General features: G+C 61.5%; 1 protein-coding gene across 1 annotated transcript; it reads left to right on the forward strand.

Annotated features, from left to right (window-relative positions):
- Window positions 1–1,611: 1,611 nt before the first annotated feature.
- Window positions 1,612–18,956, forward strand: POU6F1 (POU class 6 homeobox 1). The gene is given in 13 exon segments (XM_046904972.1): window positions 1,612–1,669; window positions 5,870–5,950; window positions 8,946–9,055; window positions 9,471–9,669; window positions 10,505–10,617; window positions 11,012–11,237; window positions 11,775–11,871; window positions 11,873–11,987; window positions 12,212–12,340; window positions 12,429–12,635; window positions 15,104–15,242; window positions 15,366–15,540; window positions 17,742–18,956. Coding segments are annotated over 11 exon segments (1,800 nt in total). The 5' UTR covers window positions 1,612–1,669; window positions 5,870–5,950; window positions 8,946–9,001; the 3' UTR covers window positions 18,088–18,956.
- Window positions 18,957–18,967: the final 11 nt, after the last annotated feature.

Consider the following 18,967-nt stretch of genomic DNA (forward strand, 5'->3'; position numbering starts at 1 on the left):
TTGGGGGGGAGACGTGGCTAAGGGTGTCTGGGGGGGGCAGAGGTGGCAGTTCAATGGGGCTGAAAGGGTCTGGGGGGGTGGGGGGGAGGTGGGATTCAGTGGGGCTGAGATTGGGGGTTGGGGTCTGGGGGTTGGTTTGGGGGTGTTTGGGGTGGGGCTGTGGGGTCGGGGTGTCTGGGACATGGTTTGGGGGTGGGATAGGACTGGGGGGCTGTGGGTTTCATGGGGGTCATGTGGGGTTTGGGGGGCTCTGTTGTGGGGGGGGCAGCTTTGGGAAGCTTTGGATTTGAGGAAGCTCAGAGCTGGGGGGTTGGGGGGCTCTGGTTTGGGGGAGATTTCAGCTGGGGAGGGGGTTCTTGGAGCTGAGGGGGTGTCTGTGGGGGGTTCTTAGGGCATTGGGAGGGGGCTGTGGTTGTGGGGAGCAATGATTTTGGGGGTGTTGGGGGTGGGGAGGCTCAGACTTTAGGAGTCTGGGAAGGGTCTGCTTTGGGGGTCTCAGGACTTGAGACGGGGGGGGATACGTTTTGGGGGGTCTCTGAGCTTGAGGAGGGGGATCTGATTGTGAGGATCTCTCACTTTTGGGGGGTCTCGTGGGGGGACTCCGGTTTGAGGGTCTCAGTACTGGGGGGATTAATGGATGGGGGTCTCAGGACTCGAGAAGCTCTGACTTTGGGGGTCTCGGGGTTGGGGCTGTGGTTGTGGGGAGCTCTCACTTCAGGGGTCCCAGGGAGGGGGGGGGGACTCCAGTTTGGGGGTCTCAGGGTCTGCTGTTTCGGAGCTTTGAGTTTGGAGGCATCGGGGTTGGGGGGGTTGTGGTTGTGGGAAGCTTTCAGTTTGGGGAGGTCTCGGGGGGGCTCCGGTTTGGGGGTCTCGGGACTTGAGAAACCCTCACTCTGAGGGGCTCGGGGTTGGGGGGGCTGTGGTTGTGAAGGGGTCTCACTTTGGGGGCTTTCGGAGGAGCTCTGGTTTGGGGGTCTCTGTGCTGGGGGGATTCATGGACGGGGGTGTTGGGACTTGAGAAGCTCTCAAGGGGGTCTCGGGGTTGGGGGGGGGTGGTGGTGGTTTTGGGGAGCTTCACTTCGGGGGCGCCGAGGGGGGCTGCGGTTTGGGGGTCTCCGGGCACTGATGTTGCAGAGCTTTGACTGGGGGAGGGGGGGGGGGGGGTCGGGGCTCGGCTCCGCTTTGGGGTCTCACTTCGGAGCCGGGGGGGGGGGGGGTGGGGGTGGTGTTGGGGGGGAGGGATGGGGGGGAAGGTTGAGGGGGGGGGGGGGTCTCCGCGCGCCCCCGGCGGCCGCTGTGCGCGGTGCAGCCCCGCGGCTGCGGCAAAGGCCGCGCGCATAAATTATGTTCATGACGCAGCAGCAAAAGGGAAAAAAAGAAGGGGGGAAAGAAAAAAATCCCCGCGCCGAGAAAACAACAACCAAAAAAACCCACCCCAAATCCGCCAATTCGCCCCCAAACCGCCCCAAAACCTCCACTGCCCCCCTCCCCTCCTTTCTCACCCCCGCACCCCGCAGCCCCGCACCGCTCCGGGGCCGCCCCCCCCCATCATCACTCCCCACTCCCCCCCCCCCCCCCCCCCGCCCCTTTGTGCCGCCGCCGCCGCCGCGCGGTGCAGCGGTGACCGCGGAGCGGTGCGGAGCGGAGCGGTGCGGTGCGGAGCGGTGCGGTGAGTGCGGGGCGCTGCGGGGCCGCGCGGGGGCCGGGCGGGGGGCGGCGGGGCCCGGCGCGGTGAATATGCAATGCGGTAATTAGCATAATTTATATATTTATGATAAAGAGAGCGGTGCGGGGATTGGGGTGGGGGTGGGGGGTTGTGGGGTGGATTGGATTGGGGGAGGCTTTTGGAGGGGGGGGGGGGGAGGACTTTGGGGTTTGGGGGGCACGCGGTGGGGGTGGGCGAGTTGGGGGCGTTGGGCTTTAAGGGGGCACACGGGGGGGGTGTGGGGTCAGCGAGTTGGGGGTGTTGAGGTGGGGGGCGCAGCGTGGGGGGCACGGAGGTTTGGGGGGTACGGGAGTGGGGGGGTTGGGGAAGGTGAGTTGGGGGCGCTCGGGTTTGGGGGGTGCGGGGTGGGGGGGTCTTTGGAAAGGCACGATTTGGGGAGTTGGGTGTTTGGGGGGGACGGGGTGTGGGGCGCTATGGGGGCATTGAGGTTTAGGGGTTGCAGAGTGGGGGGGTTATGGGGTGAGTTGTGGGCATTGAGATGTGGGGGGGCGCAGTGTGGGGGCAGTGAGGTTCAGGGGGCAGAGGGTGGAGGGGTTTATGGGGGGGCACAACTTTGGGGCATTGGGGTTTGTGGGGTACGGGGGGGGGTTCTGGGGCGAGTTGAGGGCATTGAGATATGGGGGGGCACAGAGTGAGGGCACTGAGGTTTAGGGGACAGAGGATGGGGGGTGTTATGGGGGGCACAGTTTTGGGGCATTGGGGTTTGTGGGGGCATAGGAGTGGGGGGCGCAGAGTGGTGGGGTGGTGGGGTCAGTGAGATGGAGATGTGGGGGGGCGTGATTTGGGGACACAGAATGGGGGGCAAGCAGGACATAATGTAGGGTCACTGGGGGGTTGGGGGCACAGGGTGGGGGGTTATGGGGTGAGCATGTTGGGGGCAGTGGGGTTTGGTGGGGTGTAGGATGAGGGTCTTTATGGGGGGGCGTGACCTGGGGGCTCTGAGTTTTGGGGGGGAGCACAGAGCAGGGGGTAATGGGGTGTGTTGGGGGCATTGAGATGGGGGTCATGAGTCGCGGACACTGAGATTTAGGGGGACATAGGATGGGGGGGTTTATGGGGGGCACGACCTGGGGGCTTTGTGATTTGTGGGGGGGGGGTTATGGGGGGAGCAAAGTGGGGGCATTGAGGTTTAGGTGGTCAATGGGATTTGGGGGGGGGCAGCACCCCGGGATGGGGAGGGGTATGCAGGATTCGTGGTGCGGATAGGGGACAGGGGGGTCCGTGGGAGGGGGCACTGGAGTGCTTCGGGGGGGGGACGGCTGTGCCCCCACACAGCGAAAGGGGTGGGGGGGATTTGGGGGTGTCAGCTCCCCTCTGGTGTTACCTTTGGGGGGGTGGGGGGTCTGTATCCCATGCGAGGGCATTGCTGGGGAGTGGCTGCAGCTCACGGGGGGGGGGGGGGATGTTGCTATGCAGGGGAAGGGGACCCTGCGGCCCCCGAGGGTCTGCTTTGGGGTCAGGGAGGGGTTCTGCGCCCCCCCCTTCCCGGGAACCCTTTAAGGGATGTGGGTTTTTGGGGGCTGAAAACGGTAAAAGCGGGCACTGAGTGAGCGGAGCAGCTGCGATCAGAGAGGATTTGGGGGATAGCGGAGTTAAAACCCCACGTGGCAGCTCAGCCCCCCACCCCCACCCCCCCCCACCGTGAAAACGGCTTCGGTAGAGCTCCTCGGGTAGAGCTCAGGGGGGTCCCAGCGAGGGGCAGTGGGGAGCAATGGGGGCTGCCCACCCCCTCCCCTCCCCCCCAGTGTGGGGCGGTGGAGATCATTGGATCGTAGGGCAGCCCGAGTTGGAAGGGGCCCATAGGGTGCATGGGGTGGGGGGGGGGGGGGGGGGGGGCTCTGTCCCGTGCCTCAGTTTCCCCACTGGTAGATGTGGGATCGCTGCTGGGGGATGGGGTCAAAGCATTGGGGGTTTGGAGGAACCCAACGCGGTCACCCCATAACCCCCCACCCGGTGCTCCCAATCCCCCCCAGTGTCCCTACATTGTTCCCTACTTGCGCCCCCCCCCCATTCTATCTCCATGCCCATCTCACCGACCCCATAACCCCCCCCCCCCACACTCTGTGCCCCCCACTCCATCATTGCGATGCCCTCAAACCTCAGAGAGGCTGAGATGGTGCCTGGAGGGGGGAGCAGACGGGTTTGGGTAGTATGGGAATTCAGGTCGCGTTTTCCCACCTTTCTCCACACGTTGGATTGGGTTTGGTGATCCCAATGGGGCCCTTCCCATATTTAATGACCTCATTGATCCCAATGGGGCCCTTCCTGTATTCAATGACTTCATTGATCCCTATGGATCTCTTCCCATATTTAATGACCTCGTTGATCTCAATGGGGCCCTTCCTGTATTCAATGACCTCACTGATCCCAATGGGTCCCTTCCCATATTCAGTGACCTCATTGAACCCAATGGGTCCCTTCCCATATTTAATGACCTCGTTGATCTCAATGGGGCCCTTCCTGTATTCAATGACCTCACTGATCCCAATGGGTCCCTTCCCGTATTCAGTGACCTCATTGAACCCAATGGGTCCCTTCCCATATTTAATGACCTCATTGATGCCAATGGGTCCCTTCCTGTATGTGATGACTTCATTGATCCCTATGGATCCCTTCCCATATTTAATGACTTCACTGATCCCAGTGGGTCCCTTCCCATATTTAATGACCTCATTGATCCCAGTGGGTCCCTTCCCATATTTAATGACCTCATTGATCCCAGTGGGTCCCTTCCTGTATTCAATGACTTCATTGATCCCTATGGATCCCTTCCCATACTCAATGACCTCACTGATCCCAACGAGTCCATTCCCATACTCAATGATCTCATTGATCCCAATGGGTCCCTTCCTGCATTCAGTGACCTCACTGAACCCAATGGGTCCCTTCCCATACTTCATGTACTCATGGATCCCAATGGGTCCCTTCCCATATTTGATGACCTCATAGATCCCAATGGGTCCCTTCCAACGTGGGAGACTCTACGAACTGGGAGACATGGGAGCGTGCATTCCCCGGGATGGGAATTCCAAAGGAATGAAGCCGGGATAATGATGGCCATTAATTAGCCCCCCATCCCCACGTCCCCATTGTCCCCATATGACCCAGCCCCAATTAACCCCTTCGGATCCCTCACTGACGGAGAGTTCCGCCCACGTGGGATCCGTGTGTGACTCATCAGTGCTGTAATTAACACGGGGCTGTAATCACTCGGAGCAGCTCTGGTGGTCGTCTCCTTCCCCCCCCTCACCCCCCCCCCTCTTTTTTAAGATTATTATTTTGTGCATTTTTGGTTCTGGCCGCCATCTGTTGCCAAATGGCTCTTCTCGCCACGCGCTGCGTGCCGCCATCTGCACCAATTAATTGTCCCATTAATTGCAAAAATAAATAAATAAATAAATAATGTGCGAGGAAGCCCAAATGCAGCGCTGCGCCCAGGAGAGATCCTGGATCCAAACTGTGCCACCAAACAATTCGGGGCTGATGGGACCAACGTCCCCTTAACTGCCCGGCGCTGATTGCTCTCCGTTGATTTCCCCCTTGGGGACGTGGATCGATGCATTCTGCTGAGCTGAATGTGTTGGCTGCTGAGATCCATGGGGATGGGAGGGGGTGGGAATGTGATGGGGATGGGGATGGGGATGGGATGGGATGGGAATGGGAATGGGGATGGTATGGGGATGGGATGGGGATGGGGATGGGAATGGGGATGGGAATGGGAATGGGATAGGAATGGGATGGGGATGGGATGGGATGGGATATAGGGATAGGGATAGAGATGGGGATGGGGATGAGGATGGGATGGGATGGGATGGGATGGGATGGGATGGGATGGGATGGAATGGGATGGGGATGGGATGGGGATGGGATGGGATGGGATATAGGGATAGGGATAGAGATGGGGATGGGGATGGGATGGGATGGGATGGGATGGAATGGGATAGGGATAGAGATGGGGATGGGGATGGGGATGGGGATGGGGATGGGGATAGGGATGGGGATGGGGATGGGGATGGGGATAGGGATGGGGATGGGATGGGATGGGATGGGAATGGGATGGGGATGGGATAGGGATGGGATGGGATGGGGATGGGGATGGTTCTCAGCCCCATGGCCTCAGCTCTGCTTTCTCTCTCCCCACAGCCAACGGCGCGACCCCAAAGTGCCACTGAAGGACTGGGACATCCCCAACCCAACAGCGGTCTGTGGTCCCCAGAGCAAACTGTGAGTGAGCAGTGGGTGCCCCCAGAGCACTCCTGGAGTGGGAGTGGGAGGGTCAAATTGGGTGAGCTTCAAGGACCCTTCCATTCCATGATTGTATGGCTTTAAGGACCCTTCCAACCCAACCATCCCATGGTTCGGTGATCTTTAAGGACCCTTGCAATCCAATCATCCCATGGATCTATGATCTTCCAGGGCCCTTTCAACCCAACCATCCCATGGTTCTGTGACCTTCAAGGACCCTTTCAACCCAACCATCTTATGGTTCTATGATCATTCAGGACCCTTCTAACCCAACCATCTTATGGCTCTATGATCTTTCAGGACCTTTTCAACCCAGCCATCCTATGGTTCTATAACCATTAAGGTCCCTTCCAACCCATCCATCCCATGGTTCTATGAACTTCAAGGACCCTTCCAACCCATCCATCCCATGGTTCTATGATCTTCAAGGACCCTTCCAACCCATCCATTCCATGCTTCTATGATCTTCAAGGACCCTTCTAACACAACCCACCACCGCAGGTTCCTCTCTTCTCACCCTCCCCACCCCCATTTCCCCCCACCCCTGCCCCATGCAGGCAGTTCAGGTCTCCTTGCTCTGCTGTCCTCATCATTGGCTGGGCTCTGCCTGTTGGAGACCTCGTTAACTTTTAATGACTCCAGCTGCCTGCTTGGCTGCCCGCTCGTCTCTCGCTCCGCTCTCCATTGCAGGGGAATAAATTGTTAATGGCAGTGCATGCGGGCATCCCGAGGTGTGTGCCTGCTGTGGCTCAGGCCAGGTTTCACAGTGCACAGTGGCTGCTGCTGATGGGATGCAGCTGAGGGACACTGCAGCCCTGGGGCTCCTCCATTCCCAGGTGGATTTTGGGGTGAGGGTGTTCCCATCCAAGGTATTGTTCCCCTATCAAGCTATTCCTGTCCGCATGGTCACATCCATGGGTTCCTGTCCAGATGTTCCCATCTGGGTGTTCCCATCCAAATGTTCCCATCCAGGGTTTCCATCCACGGGTTCTCATCTGAGAGTCCCCGTATGGATCTTCTCATCCAGGTGTTCCCATGTGGATCTTCCCATCGTGGTGTTCTCATCAGGGCGTTCCCGTATGGATGTTCCCATTTGGGTGTTCCAATATGGATCTTCTCATCCAGGCATTCCTATACAGGAGGTCTCATATGGATGTCCCATCCAGGTGTTCCCATTCAGGACTTTTCCCATATGGATTTTCCCATCCACGTGTTCCCTTCTGGGTGTTCCCATCTGGATGTTCCCATCCAGGCGTTCCCATAGGGATGTTCCCATGTGGATCTTCTCATTGTGGTCTTCCCATCACGGTGTTCCCATCAGGATGTTCCCGTCCAGGCGTTCCCATAGGGATGTTCTCATGTGGATCTTCTCATTGTGGTCTTCCCATCACGGTGTTCCCATCAGGATGTTCCCATCACAATGTTCCCATCTGGATGTTCCCATCCAGGCGTTCCCATAGAGATGTTCCCATGTGGATCTTCTCATTGTGGTCTTCCCATCACGGTGTTCCCATCAGGATGTTCCCGTCCAGGTGTTCCCATAGGGATGTTCTCATGTGGATCTTCTCATTGTGGTCTTCCCATCCTGGTGTTCCCATCTGGATATTCCCATCCAGGTGTTTCCATGCGGTGCAGCCCCCGGGTTGGGTGTAGAGCGCCCAGGAGAGGTCCCATTGGGTATTGGGGACCCCCATGGTTGGTGACCCACGACCTCTCCAGGCAGTGTTCCTCCTCCCTCGGTGTAGAAGAGCTCTTTCTGAGGCTCAGACAGAACTTCCTGCAGTTCCCTTTCCGTCCCATCTCGGGGCAGCAGTGGTGGCAGTGACGCCCGGCGGGACACGGTGACGTGCGCGGCGTGATGGTGGATGTCACCCATCTGCAGGGTGAAACGCGTCCCCAAGGGGTCCCTCATCAGATGCTCATCAGCCTCTTATGGAGGCACTTTGCTAATGGGAGGCAGTGAGGGGACGGCCCATCACCAAAGGATGAATGGAGGGGGGGGGGGGGGAGTGCAGCCCCCAAAAGCGGTGTGAGCCCTCATGGGTGTGGAGACCCCAGTGGGTGTGTGAGACCACCAGAAGGAGTGTGAGACCCCCAATGGGTGTGTGAGACCCCCAGCAGAAGTGTGAGCCCCCATGGGTGTGGAGACCCCCAACTGGTGTGTGAGACCCCCAATGGGTGTGTGAGACCCCAGTGGGTGTGGAGACCCCCAGCTGGTGTGCAAGACCACCAGAAGGAGTGTGAGACCCCAACAGGTGTGTGATACCCCCAATGGGTGTGTGAGACCACCAGCAGGAGTATGAAGCCCCTGCTGGGTGTGTGAGCCCCCCAGTGGGTTTGTGAGCCCCCCAGTGGGTGTGTGAGCCCCCCAATGAGTGTGTGAGACCCCAGTAAGAGTGTGAGACCCCCAATGGGTGTGTGAAACCCACCAATGGGTGTGTGAGCCCCCCAATGAGTGTGTGAGACCCCAACAGGAAAGTGGGACCCCCAGTGAGTATGTGAGACCCCACTGAGTGTGTGAGCCCCCCCAGTGGGTGTGTGAGCCCCCCAGTGGGTGTGTGAGACCCCCAATGAGTGTGTGAGACCCTCAATGGGTGTATGAGACCCCAACAGGAAAGTGGGACCCCCAGTGAGTATGTGAGACCCCACTGAGTGTGTGAGCCCCCCAACTGATGTGGGAGCCCCCTGGTGGGTGTGTGAGCCCCCCAACAAGAGTGTGGGGCCCCAACAGGAATGTGAGGCACCCAGCAGGTGTGTGAGACCCCCAGTGAGTGTGTGAGCCCCCAATGGGTATGTGAGCCCCCCGGTAGGTTTGTGAGCCCCCCAAATGGTGCGTGATCCCCCACCAACAGATGTGTGAGCCTTTCCCACTGGGAACGCCTCATTGCACCTCCGGTGCCGGGGGAAATTGAGCCCGAGGAGCAATGCTCCGGGCAGACGGGGGGGTGATGGGGGCTGTGTCCATTCCTTGCAGCATGAAGAAGGTCTGAGCCGGACCCCCACCCTCCACCACCTCCCGGGGATCGCACGATGGACACTGCGGCCGTGCGGAGTCAGGATGCCCCACTGACGGTCAATGAGCAGGTATGGGTCCCCAAGGCTTTGGGGGGGGGGGGGGGGGGGCAGCCCCAAGGTTGGTCACTCCATCGTCCAGAGAAGCAAAGTTCTGTGGGAGATGTGATGGAAGCGCCCCTGGGTCGGCTCTGTGTGTCCCATGGGGTCACTCCAGCCCTGAGGTTGGTGCTCAGCAATTGTTTGATCCCATCGCAACGTTTGCTTCCCCGGGGGGGCCCTCCTGAAGTCGTCACCCCCCCCCCAAAGCTGTGGTTAATGACAGCAGAGCCCTTCGGCTGCTCGTTAAGAGAGCAGGGAGATGGGCTCCGCTGTGCTTGGGGGGCTTCGAGCTCCCCTTTGGGGGGTGCGGGGGGGGGGGGGGGGTGTGCTGCGTTATGGAGTCCCCCCCCCTCTCCCGGAGCTGAGTCACGCTGGATGTCCTCAGGTCATCGTCATGTCCGGCCATGAGACCATCCGCGTGTTGGAGGTCGGTGTGGACGCCGCACCGCCGGCCGAGGAGGAGCGCAGAGCCGCGGCGGTGCCGCGTGGGGGCGGCCTGCAGGGATCCCCGGCGCGGAGCGGCGATGCGGGCGCCGAAGATGGGCAGCCCGGCAGCGAAACGCCGCGCGGCACGGAGGGGTCAGGTGGGGCTTTCGGCAGCGCGCAGAGCTCTGCGCCGTCCCTCCTCCTCCGGCACAGCATCCCGCATCACGGGCTGCGCACCCCCACGCCCTGTGTCGGTGCTGGGGGTTACCCCCGCCCGGCTGAGAGGTGTTGTGCTCCGATCTGTGGAAGCTCGGCTCAGAAAGCTCGGCCGGCTCAGTCCCTGGTTGGGCACGGCTGGGGCTGCCTGCATCGCTCCCGCTGTTGGTCTTTGCGTGCTCTCTGCACGCCGTGCGCTCCACGATCCAGAAGAGCCCATTGCTCCGATCGCTGTCCCCGTGGCCCCATCTGCAGAACAGCTGAGATTGGAAAACGCCTCTGAGACCCCCCCCAGCCCAACCCCCCCCCCCCCCCCCCCCCATCTCCGTGCGCCACATCTCTGCTGTTCTTCAACATCTACGGGGATACGGACCCCCCTTCCCCGCCCCCCCCCCCCCCCCCCCCCCCCAGGCAGCCCATGCCGATGCATCACCGCACTTCCAGGGGAGAAATTGTTCCTGATGTCCAACCTGACCCCCCTCCAGTGCAGTGTCACCCATTGCCCCCCCGTCCTGTTGTTCTCGCTGAGCACAGCCCCACTCCCCATGGGGCAGTGTGGGTCACTGAGACGGAGCCGCTCTGCGCTCCAGGGGGGAACCAGGGTGGAATCCAGAGTGCCTATATTGAATGCAATGGGACTGAGAGTGCCAATCCAGGCACCCCCACCCCCTCCACTGTTGGGACACGTGGGAGCACTGGAGGTTATCTCTGCCAACCCCTCTGCTTTTTAACACAACACCCCCACCCCATCCTCCTGCTCTCCTCCCCCCTCCGCAGGCAAAGCCAAACCTCCAACCGGACCCCCCCCCGGCACAGCGGGCACCCTGAGCCCCTCCAGCAGCCAGCAGCCGCAGCCCCTGGCCCCGCTGGCCGTGCAGGCAGCCCCGCAGGTAACTACGGGGGTGGTTTCGGGGGGGGCAGCTTGCTGGATATGGGGGGGGACACGCACGGGGCCGCGGGTCGGGGGGCACCGGGGGGCAGCGCAGCGGTGGCACAGGGTGTGGGAGCCGCCCCCCGGACCACCGCTGCATCCCCCGCTCTGCGCCCTCCCCCCGAGGTGCTGCCAGAGAGCGACGCGTGGGGTGGGCCGGGATGGGGGGGGGTGGGTGGGGAGCATCACCCCCCTTTTTATGGGGGTCGGGGGGTAAAGGGGGGGGGTCGGCGGAGCTGGGATCCCAGCTGTGAGATGGGGGGGAGCTCCGGCCGCGCTCGCTCTTGCCTCGCTGATGCTGTCTGCAGTGGCGTTGATTTTTGTTCTTTTTTAAATCTTGTTTGCTTTTGCAGGTCTTGACTCAGGAAAACTTAGCAACAGTTGTGACAGGAGTAATGGTTCCGGCAGGGACAGTTACTCAACCTCTTCTTATCCCCATCAGTATTGCAGGTCAAGTGGCAGGTCAGCAGGGGCTGGCTGTGTGGACATTTCCTACAGCAACGGTCGCTGCCCTTCCCGGACTGACGGCTGCTTCTCCTACAGGGGGAATTTTCAAACCGCCTATAGCCAATCTGCAAGGTAACCGGTGCTCTTCTGCTTTGCAGCATCCTTAATTGCACGCCTGCTCCTCCCCGGCTTGCGCCGAACCGCGGCCGTCCTCTCCCGGAGGGGTCTGCACCGGTGGTTAATGGCGGGCGCTGGAAGAAGCAGGGTTTGTCGCGACCCCCCCGCGTCCGAAAGGTGCTGGGAGAGTGGGAGAGGGGCGGGCAGGACGGAGGATGGCGGTGGGGTGAGACGAGGACCGGCGCGGGGTGTGGGGCCGGGAGCCGCTGTGGGTTCACGGTCCGGTCCGGGGCTCCGGGCTCAGGGCTGGGAACCCCCCCCCCCCAACCCCCGGGGTGAGCGGTGTGGGCTCTGTGGGTGCAGAGCCGGGCGGAGGGATCCATCCCTGGGTTGGAAGGGGGCGGGGAGGGGGGTGGGGAGGGGGGTGCCGGGCTGCCGGCTGACCCTCAGCATCCTCGTGCCCCGCGGGATGGGACGGACAGAGCCGAACCCGCAGGCGGCTCTGCGTCCCCTCCTGCCCCCCTCACGCTCTTTCCGTCTCTTTCCTCGCAGCCGCCGCCGCCGTCCTCAACACGGCCATCCCGGCCCCGCTGCCCCCCGCTCAGCCCCGGCCCCCCCCGCAGCCGCAGAGCGCGTACCCCGCGGCGCCCGCCCAGCCCCCCCCCCATCCTACCGCAGCCCAACGCCGCTCCCGCAGCGAAACCGCTGGAGACGCAGCCCCACATCGCGGTGCAGCCCGCCGGATTCGCCTTTAACGCGGGCATAGTAAGGAGCCGGGCAGCCCAACCCCCCCCCCCCCCCAAGTTTGCCACCCCGTGTGCCGCGGGTGAAGGGCTCCGTGCCCCCCCGGGGTCCCTCCCCTGCCTCAGTTTCCCCATCTCCGTGGGATGCTGAGCCCTCTCTGCCGTCCCGGGCGGGCACGGGGCGGGGGGACGACCCGCATTGGCCGTGGGTCGGTGGGGTGACGGCTCCTCTCGCCCCCCCCGCAGATCGGTGCCGCTTCCCTGGGGGGGCAGACGCAGCTCCTGGGCTCTCTGGCGGCCGCCCCCGTGATCGCCAACACCATCCCCAGCGTGCAGAGCATCGCGGGGCAGCTCCTGACCAACGCGCAGGGACAGGTAGCGCTGCCGCGGGGGGGCGGGGGGGGGTCGGGGTTAAGGGAGGGGTCGGCTCTATGGGATGACCTGCAAATATCCCGCTCCCCAGGTGATCGGGACCCTCCCCTGGGTGGTGAACCCCCCCGGCATCGCAACGGCCAGCCCGGCGCCCGCCCCCAGCCTGCAGGTGCAGGCGGTGACCCCGCAGCTGCTGCTCAATGCCCAGGGCCACGTGATCGCCACGTTGGCCAGCGGGACCATCCAGGCGGCCACCGGCAAAAAGAGCGGCCCCCCCGAGACCCCCACCAAGAGCGAGGTGAGCGCCGGGCACGGGGAGAGGCGAGAGCATCCATGGGGTCTGGATCGGCCCGGCCCCACAGAGCCACCCCATAGGGGTGGGCTGGGTTGGGGACACTGCTGTCCCATTTGTCCCTGGTAGCAGCCACCCCATAGGGATGCTTTGGAGCTGGGCTGGGGACGCTGCTGTCCCCCCATGTGTTCCTGGTCACAGTAGGGCGACAGCCACCCCATAGGGATGCTGCGGGGCTGGGTTGGGGACACTGCAGTCCCTGTCTGTCTCTGGTACCTGCAGGGTGACAGTCACCCCATAGAGATGCTGTGGGGCTGGGTTGGGGACACTGCAGTCCCCATGTTCCCCTGGGAACAGCAGGGTGACAGCCACCCCATAGGGGTGCTGCGGGGCTAGGTTGGGGACACTGCTGTCCCCACATGTGTCCCTGGGAGCAGAAGGGTGACAGCCACCCCATAGGGATGCTGTGAGGTTGGGTTGGGGACACCGCTGTCCCCCCATGTGTTCCTGGTCACAGTAGGGCGACAGCCACCCCATAGGGATGCTGTGAGGTTGGGTTAGGGACACTGCTGTCCCCATCTCTCCCTGGTAGCAGCAGGGTGACAGCCACCCCATAGGGATGCTGTGAGGTTGGGTTGGGGACACTGCTGTCCCCGTGTGTCCCTGGGAGCAGAAGGGTGACAGCCACCCCATAGGGATGCTTTGGAGCTGGGCTGGGGACGCTGCTGTCCCCCCATGTGTTCCTGGTCACAGTAAGGTGACAGCCACCCCATAGGGGTGCTGCAGGGCTGGGTTGGGGACAGCAGTGTCCCTGGTAGCTCTCCCTGGTAGCAGCAGGGTGACAGCCACCCCATAGAGATGCTGTGGAGCTGGGTTGGGAGCACTGCTGTCCCCGTGTGTCCCTGGGAGCAGAAGGGTGACAGCCACCCCATAGGGATGCTGTGAGGTTGGGTTGGGGACACCGCTGTCCCCCCATGTGTTCCTGGTCACAGTAGGGCGACAGCCACCCCATAGGGATGCTGCAGAGCTGGGCTGGGGGCACTGCAGTCCCTGTCTGTCTCTGGTACCTGCAGGGTGACAGTCACCCCATAGAGATGCTGCGGGGCTGGGTTGGGGACACTGCAGTCCCCATGTTTCCCTGGGAACAGCAGGGTGACAGCCACCCCATAGGGGTGCTGTGGGGCTAGGTTGGGGACACTGCTGTCCCTGTGTGTCCCTGGGAGCAGAAGGGTGACAGCCGCCCCATAGAGATGCTGTGGAGCTGGGTTGGGAGCACTACAGTCCCCATGTTCCCCTGGGAGCAGCAGGGTGACAGCCACCCCATAGGGGTGCTGCGGGGCTAGGCTGGGGACACTGCTGTCCCCACATGTGTCCCTGGGAGCAGAAGGGTGACAGCCACCCCATAGGGATGCTTTGGAGCTGGGCTGGGGACGCTGCTGTCCCCCCATGTGTTCCTGCTCACAGTAAGGTGACAGCCACCCCATAGGGGTGCTGCAGGGCTGGGTTGGGGACAGCAGTGTCCCTGGTAGCTCTCCCTGGTAGCAGCAGGGTGACAGCCACCCCATAGAGATGCTGTGGAGCTGGGTTGGGAGCACTGCTGTCCCCGTGTGTCCCTGGGAGCAGAAGGGTGACAGCCACCCCATAGGGATGCTGTGAGGTTGGGTTGGGGACACCGCTGTCCCCCCATGTGTTCCTGGTCACAGTAGGGCGACAGTCACCCCATAGGGATGCTGCAGAGCTGGGCTGGGGGCACTGCAGTCCTTGTCTGTCTCTGGTACCTGCAGGGTGACAGCCACCCCATAGAGATGCTGTGGGGCTGGGTTGGGGACACTGCAGTCCCCATGTTCCCCTGGGAGCAGAAGGGTGACAGCCACCCCATAGGGATGCTGCGGGGCTGGGCTGGGGACACTGCAGTCCCTGTCTGTCTCTGGTACCTGCAGGGTGACAGTCACCCTATAGGGATGCTGTGAGGTTGGGCTGGGGACACCGCTGTCCCCACATGTGTTCCTGGTCACAGTAGGGCGACAGCCACCCCATAGGGATGCTGCAGGGCTGGGTTGGGGGCACTGCAGTCCCTGTCTGTCTCTGGTACCTGCAGGGTGACAGTCACCCCATAGGGATGCTGTGGGGCTGGGTTGGGGACACTGCAGTCCCCATGTTCCCCTGGGAACAGCAGGGTGACAGCCACCCCATAGGGGTGCTGTGGGGCTGGGTTGGGGACACTGCAGTCCCTGTCTGTCTCTGGTACCTGCAGGGTGACTGTCACCCCATAGGGATGCTGTGAGGTTGGGCTGGGGACACCGCTGTCCCCACATGTGTTCCTGGTCACAGTAGGGCGACAGCCACCCCATAGGGATGCTGCGGGGCTGGGTTGGGGACACTGCAGTCCCTGTCTGTCTCTGGTACCTGCAGGGTGACAGTCACCCCATAGGGATGCTGTGGGGCTGGGTTGGGGACACTGCTCTGACCCCCAGGTGCAGCCCATCCAGCCGGCCCCAGCGCTGTCCCAGCCGGCCGTGGTCATCGCCAGCCCAGCCCCAGCAGCCAAGGCGACCCCGGCCCCCATCCCCATCACCTGCACGGAGACCCCCACCGTCAGCCAGCTGGTGTCCAGTGAGTCGCACCACCCCCACGTGGCGCTGAGGGGTTGGATGGGGGGGGGAGGGGGGGTCCCCCCTTTGGGGTGGGGAGGTGGGGTGGGGTCCATCACCGCTCACACCGTATGTCCGCCTGCAGAGCCCGCGGCGCCCAACAGCAGCGCCGAGGAGGACGGCATCAACCTGGAGGAGATCCGGGAGTTCGCCAAGAACTTCAAGATCCGGCGCCTGTCCCTGGGGCTGACGCAGACGCAGGTCGGGCAGGCGCTGACGGCCACCGAGGGGCCGGCGTACAGCCAGTCTGCCATCTGCAGGTGAGGGGTGGAAATGGGGCGGCCCCTACAGCCTAGTGGGAGAGTAGGATGGGGGTTGGTTGGGTTGGGAGGGTCCTGAAAGGGTGTAGAACCATGGGGTGGTTGGGTTGGAAGGGTCCTGAAAGGGTGTAGAACCATGGGGTGGTTGGGTTGGAAGGGTCCTGGAAGGTCGTAGAGCCATGGGGTGGTTGGGTTGGAAGGGTCCTGAAAAGTCATAGAGCCATGGGGTGGTTGGGTTGGGAGGGTCCTGAAAGGTCGTAGAGCCATGGGATGTAGTTGGTTGGGAGGATCCTGAAAGGTTGTAAAGCCATGGGGTGGTAGGGTTGGAAGGGTCTTGAAAGGTTATAGAGCCATGGGATGGTTGGGTTGGAAGGGTCCTGAAAGGTTGTAGAGCCATGGGATGGTTGGGTTGGAAGGGTCCTGAAAGGTTGTAAAGCCATGGGGTGGTTGGGTTGGGAGGGTCCTGAAAGGTCGTAGAGCCATGGGGTGGTTGGGGTTGGAAGGGTCCTGAAAGGTTGTAAAGCCGTGGGATGGTTGAGTTGGAAGGGTCCTGAAAGGTTGTAAAGCCATGGGATGGTTGAGTTGGAAGGGTTCTGAAAGGTAGAGCCATGGGATGGTTGGGTTGGAAGGGTCCTGAAAGGTCACAGAAGCATAAGATGGTTGAGTTGGAAGGGTCCTTAAAGATCACAGAGTCATGGGATGGTTGAGTTGGAAGGGACCTTGAAGATCATTGAACTATAGAGTGGTTGGGCTGGAAGAGTTCTGAAAGATCAAAGAGTCAGAATCATAGAATGGTTGGGTTGGGAAGGTCCTTAAAGACCACAGAACCTCATGATGGTTGCATTGGAAGGGTCCTGAAAGGTCACAGAACCATGGGATGATTGAGTTGGAAGGGACCTTGATCACAGAACTATAGAGTGGTTAGACTGGAAGAGTTCTGAAAGATCACAGAGCCATAGGATGGTTGGATTGGAAAGTTCCTTCAAGATCATGGGATTCATGGGTTGGAAGGGTCCTGAAAGGTCACAGAACCATAGGATGGTTGGGTTGGAACGATGCTGAAAGATCACAGAACTATGGGGTTGTTGGGTTGGAAGGGTCCTGAAAGGTCACAGAGCCAGAATCATAGAATGGTTGGGTTGGGAAGGTCCTTAAAGATCATAGAACCCCAGGATGGTTGGGTTGGGAGGGTCCTGAAAGGTCACAGAACCATGGGATGGTTGGGTTGGAAGGGTCCTGAAAGGTCACAGAACCATAGGATGGTTGGGTTGGAAGGGTCCTGAAAGGTCACAGAACCATGGGATGGTTGGGGCAGAAGGGTCCTGAAAGATCACAGAACCATAGGATGGTTGGGTTGGAAGGGTCCTGAAAGGTCACAGAACCATAGGATGGTTGGGTTGGAAGGGTCCTGAAAGGTCACAGAACCATAGGATGGTTGGGTTGGAAGGGTCCTGAAAGGTCACAGAACCATGGGATGGTTGGGGCAGAAGGGTCCTGAAAGGTCACAGAACCCCAGGATGGTTGGGTCAGAAGGGTCCTGAAAGGTCACAGAACCCCAGGATGGTTGGGTTGGAAGGGTCCTGAAAGGTCACAGAACCATAGGATGGTTGGGTTGGAAGGGTCCTTAAAGATTATAGAGCCATGGAATGGTTGGGTTGGAAGCGTCCTGAAAGGTCACGGAACCATAGGATGGTTGGGTTGGAAGGGTCCTGAAAGGTCACAGAACCATAGGATGGTTGGGTTGGAAGGGTCCTTAAAGATTATAGAGCCATGGAATGGTTGGGTTGGAAGCGTCCTGAAAGGTCACAGAACCATAGGATGGTTGGGGCAGAAGGGTCCTGAAAGGTCACAGACCCATAGGATGGTTGGGTTGGGAGGGTCCTGAAAGGTCACAGAACCATAGGATGGTTGGGTTGGAAGGGTCCTGAAAGGTCACAGAACCATAGGATGGTTGGGTTGGAAGGGTCCTTAAAGATTATAGAGCCATGGAATGGTTGGGTTGGAAGGGTCCTGAAAGGTCACGGAACCATAGGACGGTTGGGTTGGAGGACATGGTCCGGGTTCCCCAAGGTCACAGTCACGGCCTCCAGCTGCCAGAGCTCAAGTAGTGCCTCATGGTTTGGGTTTGGGTTTGGGTTTGGGTTTGGGTTTGGGTGGACGTCGCTCTCAGCAACGCGGTGCCTCTGTGGTTGGTCCCGCAGGTTCGAGAAGCTGGACATCACCCCCAAGAGCGCTCAGAAGCTGAAGCCGGTGCTGGAGAAGTGGCTGAGCGAGGCGGAGCTGCGCAACCAGGAGGGTCAGCAGAACCTGATGGAGTTCGTGGGCGGGGAGCCCTCCAAGAAGCGCAAGCGCCGCACGTCCTTCACCCCGCAGGCCATCGAGGCGCTCAACGCCTACTTCGAGAAGAACGCTCTGCCCACGGGCCAGGAGATCACCGAGATCGCCAAGGAGCTCAACTACGACCGCGAGGTGGTCCGCGTGTGGTTCTGCAACCGCCGCCAGACACTGAAGAACACCAGCAAGCTCAACGTCTTTCAGATCCCCTAAAGGATATGGGGGTCCCGACCCCCACCCACCCCCACCCCCCCACCCCCCAACCCGCAGCCTCTGCCATCGATCAGCACTTTGTGACCCCTCCCTCCCCCTCCCCCCCCCTCCCCCTCCCCGGCCCTCACCCGGCTCCGTGGGGGTGTGGGGTCCCCTCCCCACCGTTCTGTGCCCCCCCCCCAACCCCCCCCCCCCCCCCCGCCATGTTTGCGCCCCGTGTCACGCCGTGTGCCTCGTCGCCCCGTTCCGTGCGTGGTGCCGAACCCCCCCTGCACCCCACATCATCCCCCTGGGAGGGGGGGAGGGGGGGGCCGTTCCGTGTCCGTTCTCCCACCCACCCCGGAGCGATGTTCGTTATGGGGTTGGTTTTTTTTTGGCTGTTTTCTCCTTTTTTTTTTTTTTTTCTGTGACTTTTCTGTGTTTCCGGATAGCGTTAAGGCCCTGGTTGGGTTTCACCCCTTTATTTCGCCATCTCCCCCCCCCCCCCCCCCCCCCCGCCCCCCTCAGGTGCTCAGCCCTCTGAAGGACCGCAGAGCCGCGTGAACCCCAAAATGAAGGTGTCACAGCACTGAGGTCTGGGGGTGTCCCCCACCCAGCGCTGTGCCCCCCCCCCCCCCCCCCCCGGTCCCATATGGACGCTGCACTAAGGGGGGTCGGGCAGGGCTGAGAGCGAGGGGGGAGGGTTTGGGGAGCGGGACCACCACCCCCCCCCCCAACCTGGGGAGTGATGGGGATGGATGAACAGGGATGGACGGACAGGGATGGACAAACGGACGGGCAGATGGGGCGCGGTGGTGGTGGCCACGCCGGGGACGTGGGAGAGATGATGCACTTGATGTAGTGGTGTGAAATAAACAGTATTTTTCTTTTTTCTTTTCCT

This window comes from Gallus gallus, chromosome 34, assembly GCF_016699485.2.
Source record: "Gallus gallus isolate bGalGal1 chromosome 34, bGalGal1.mat.broiler.GRCg7b, whole genome shotgun sequence".
Classification (NCBI taxonomy): domain Eukaryota; kingdom Metazoa; phylum Chordata; class Aves; order Galliformes; family Phasianidae; genus Gallus; species Gallus gallus.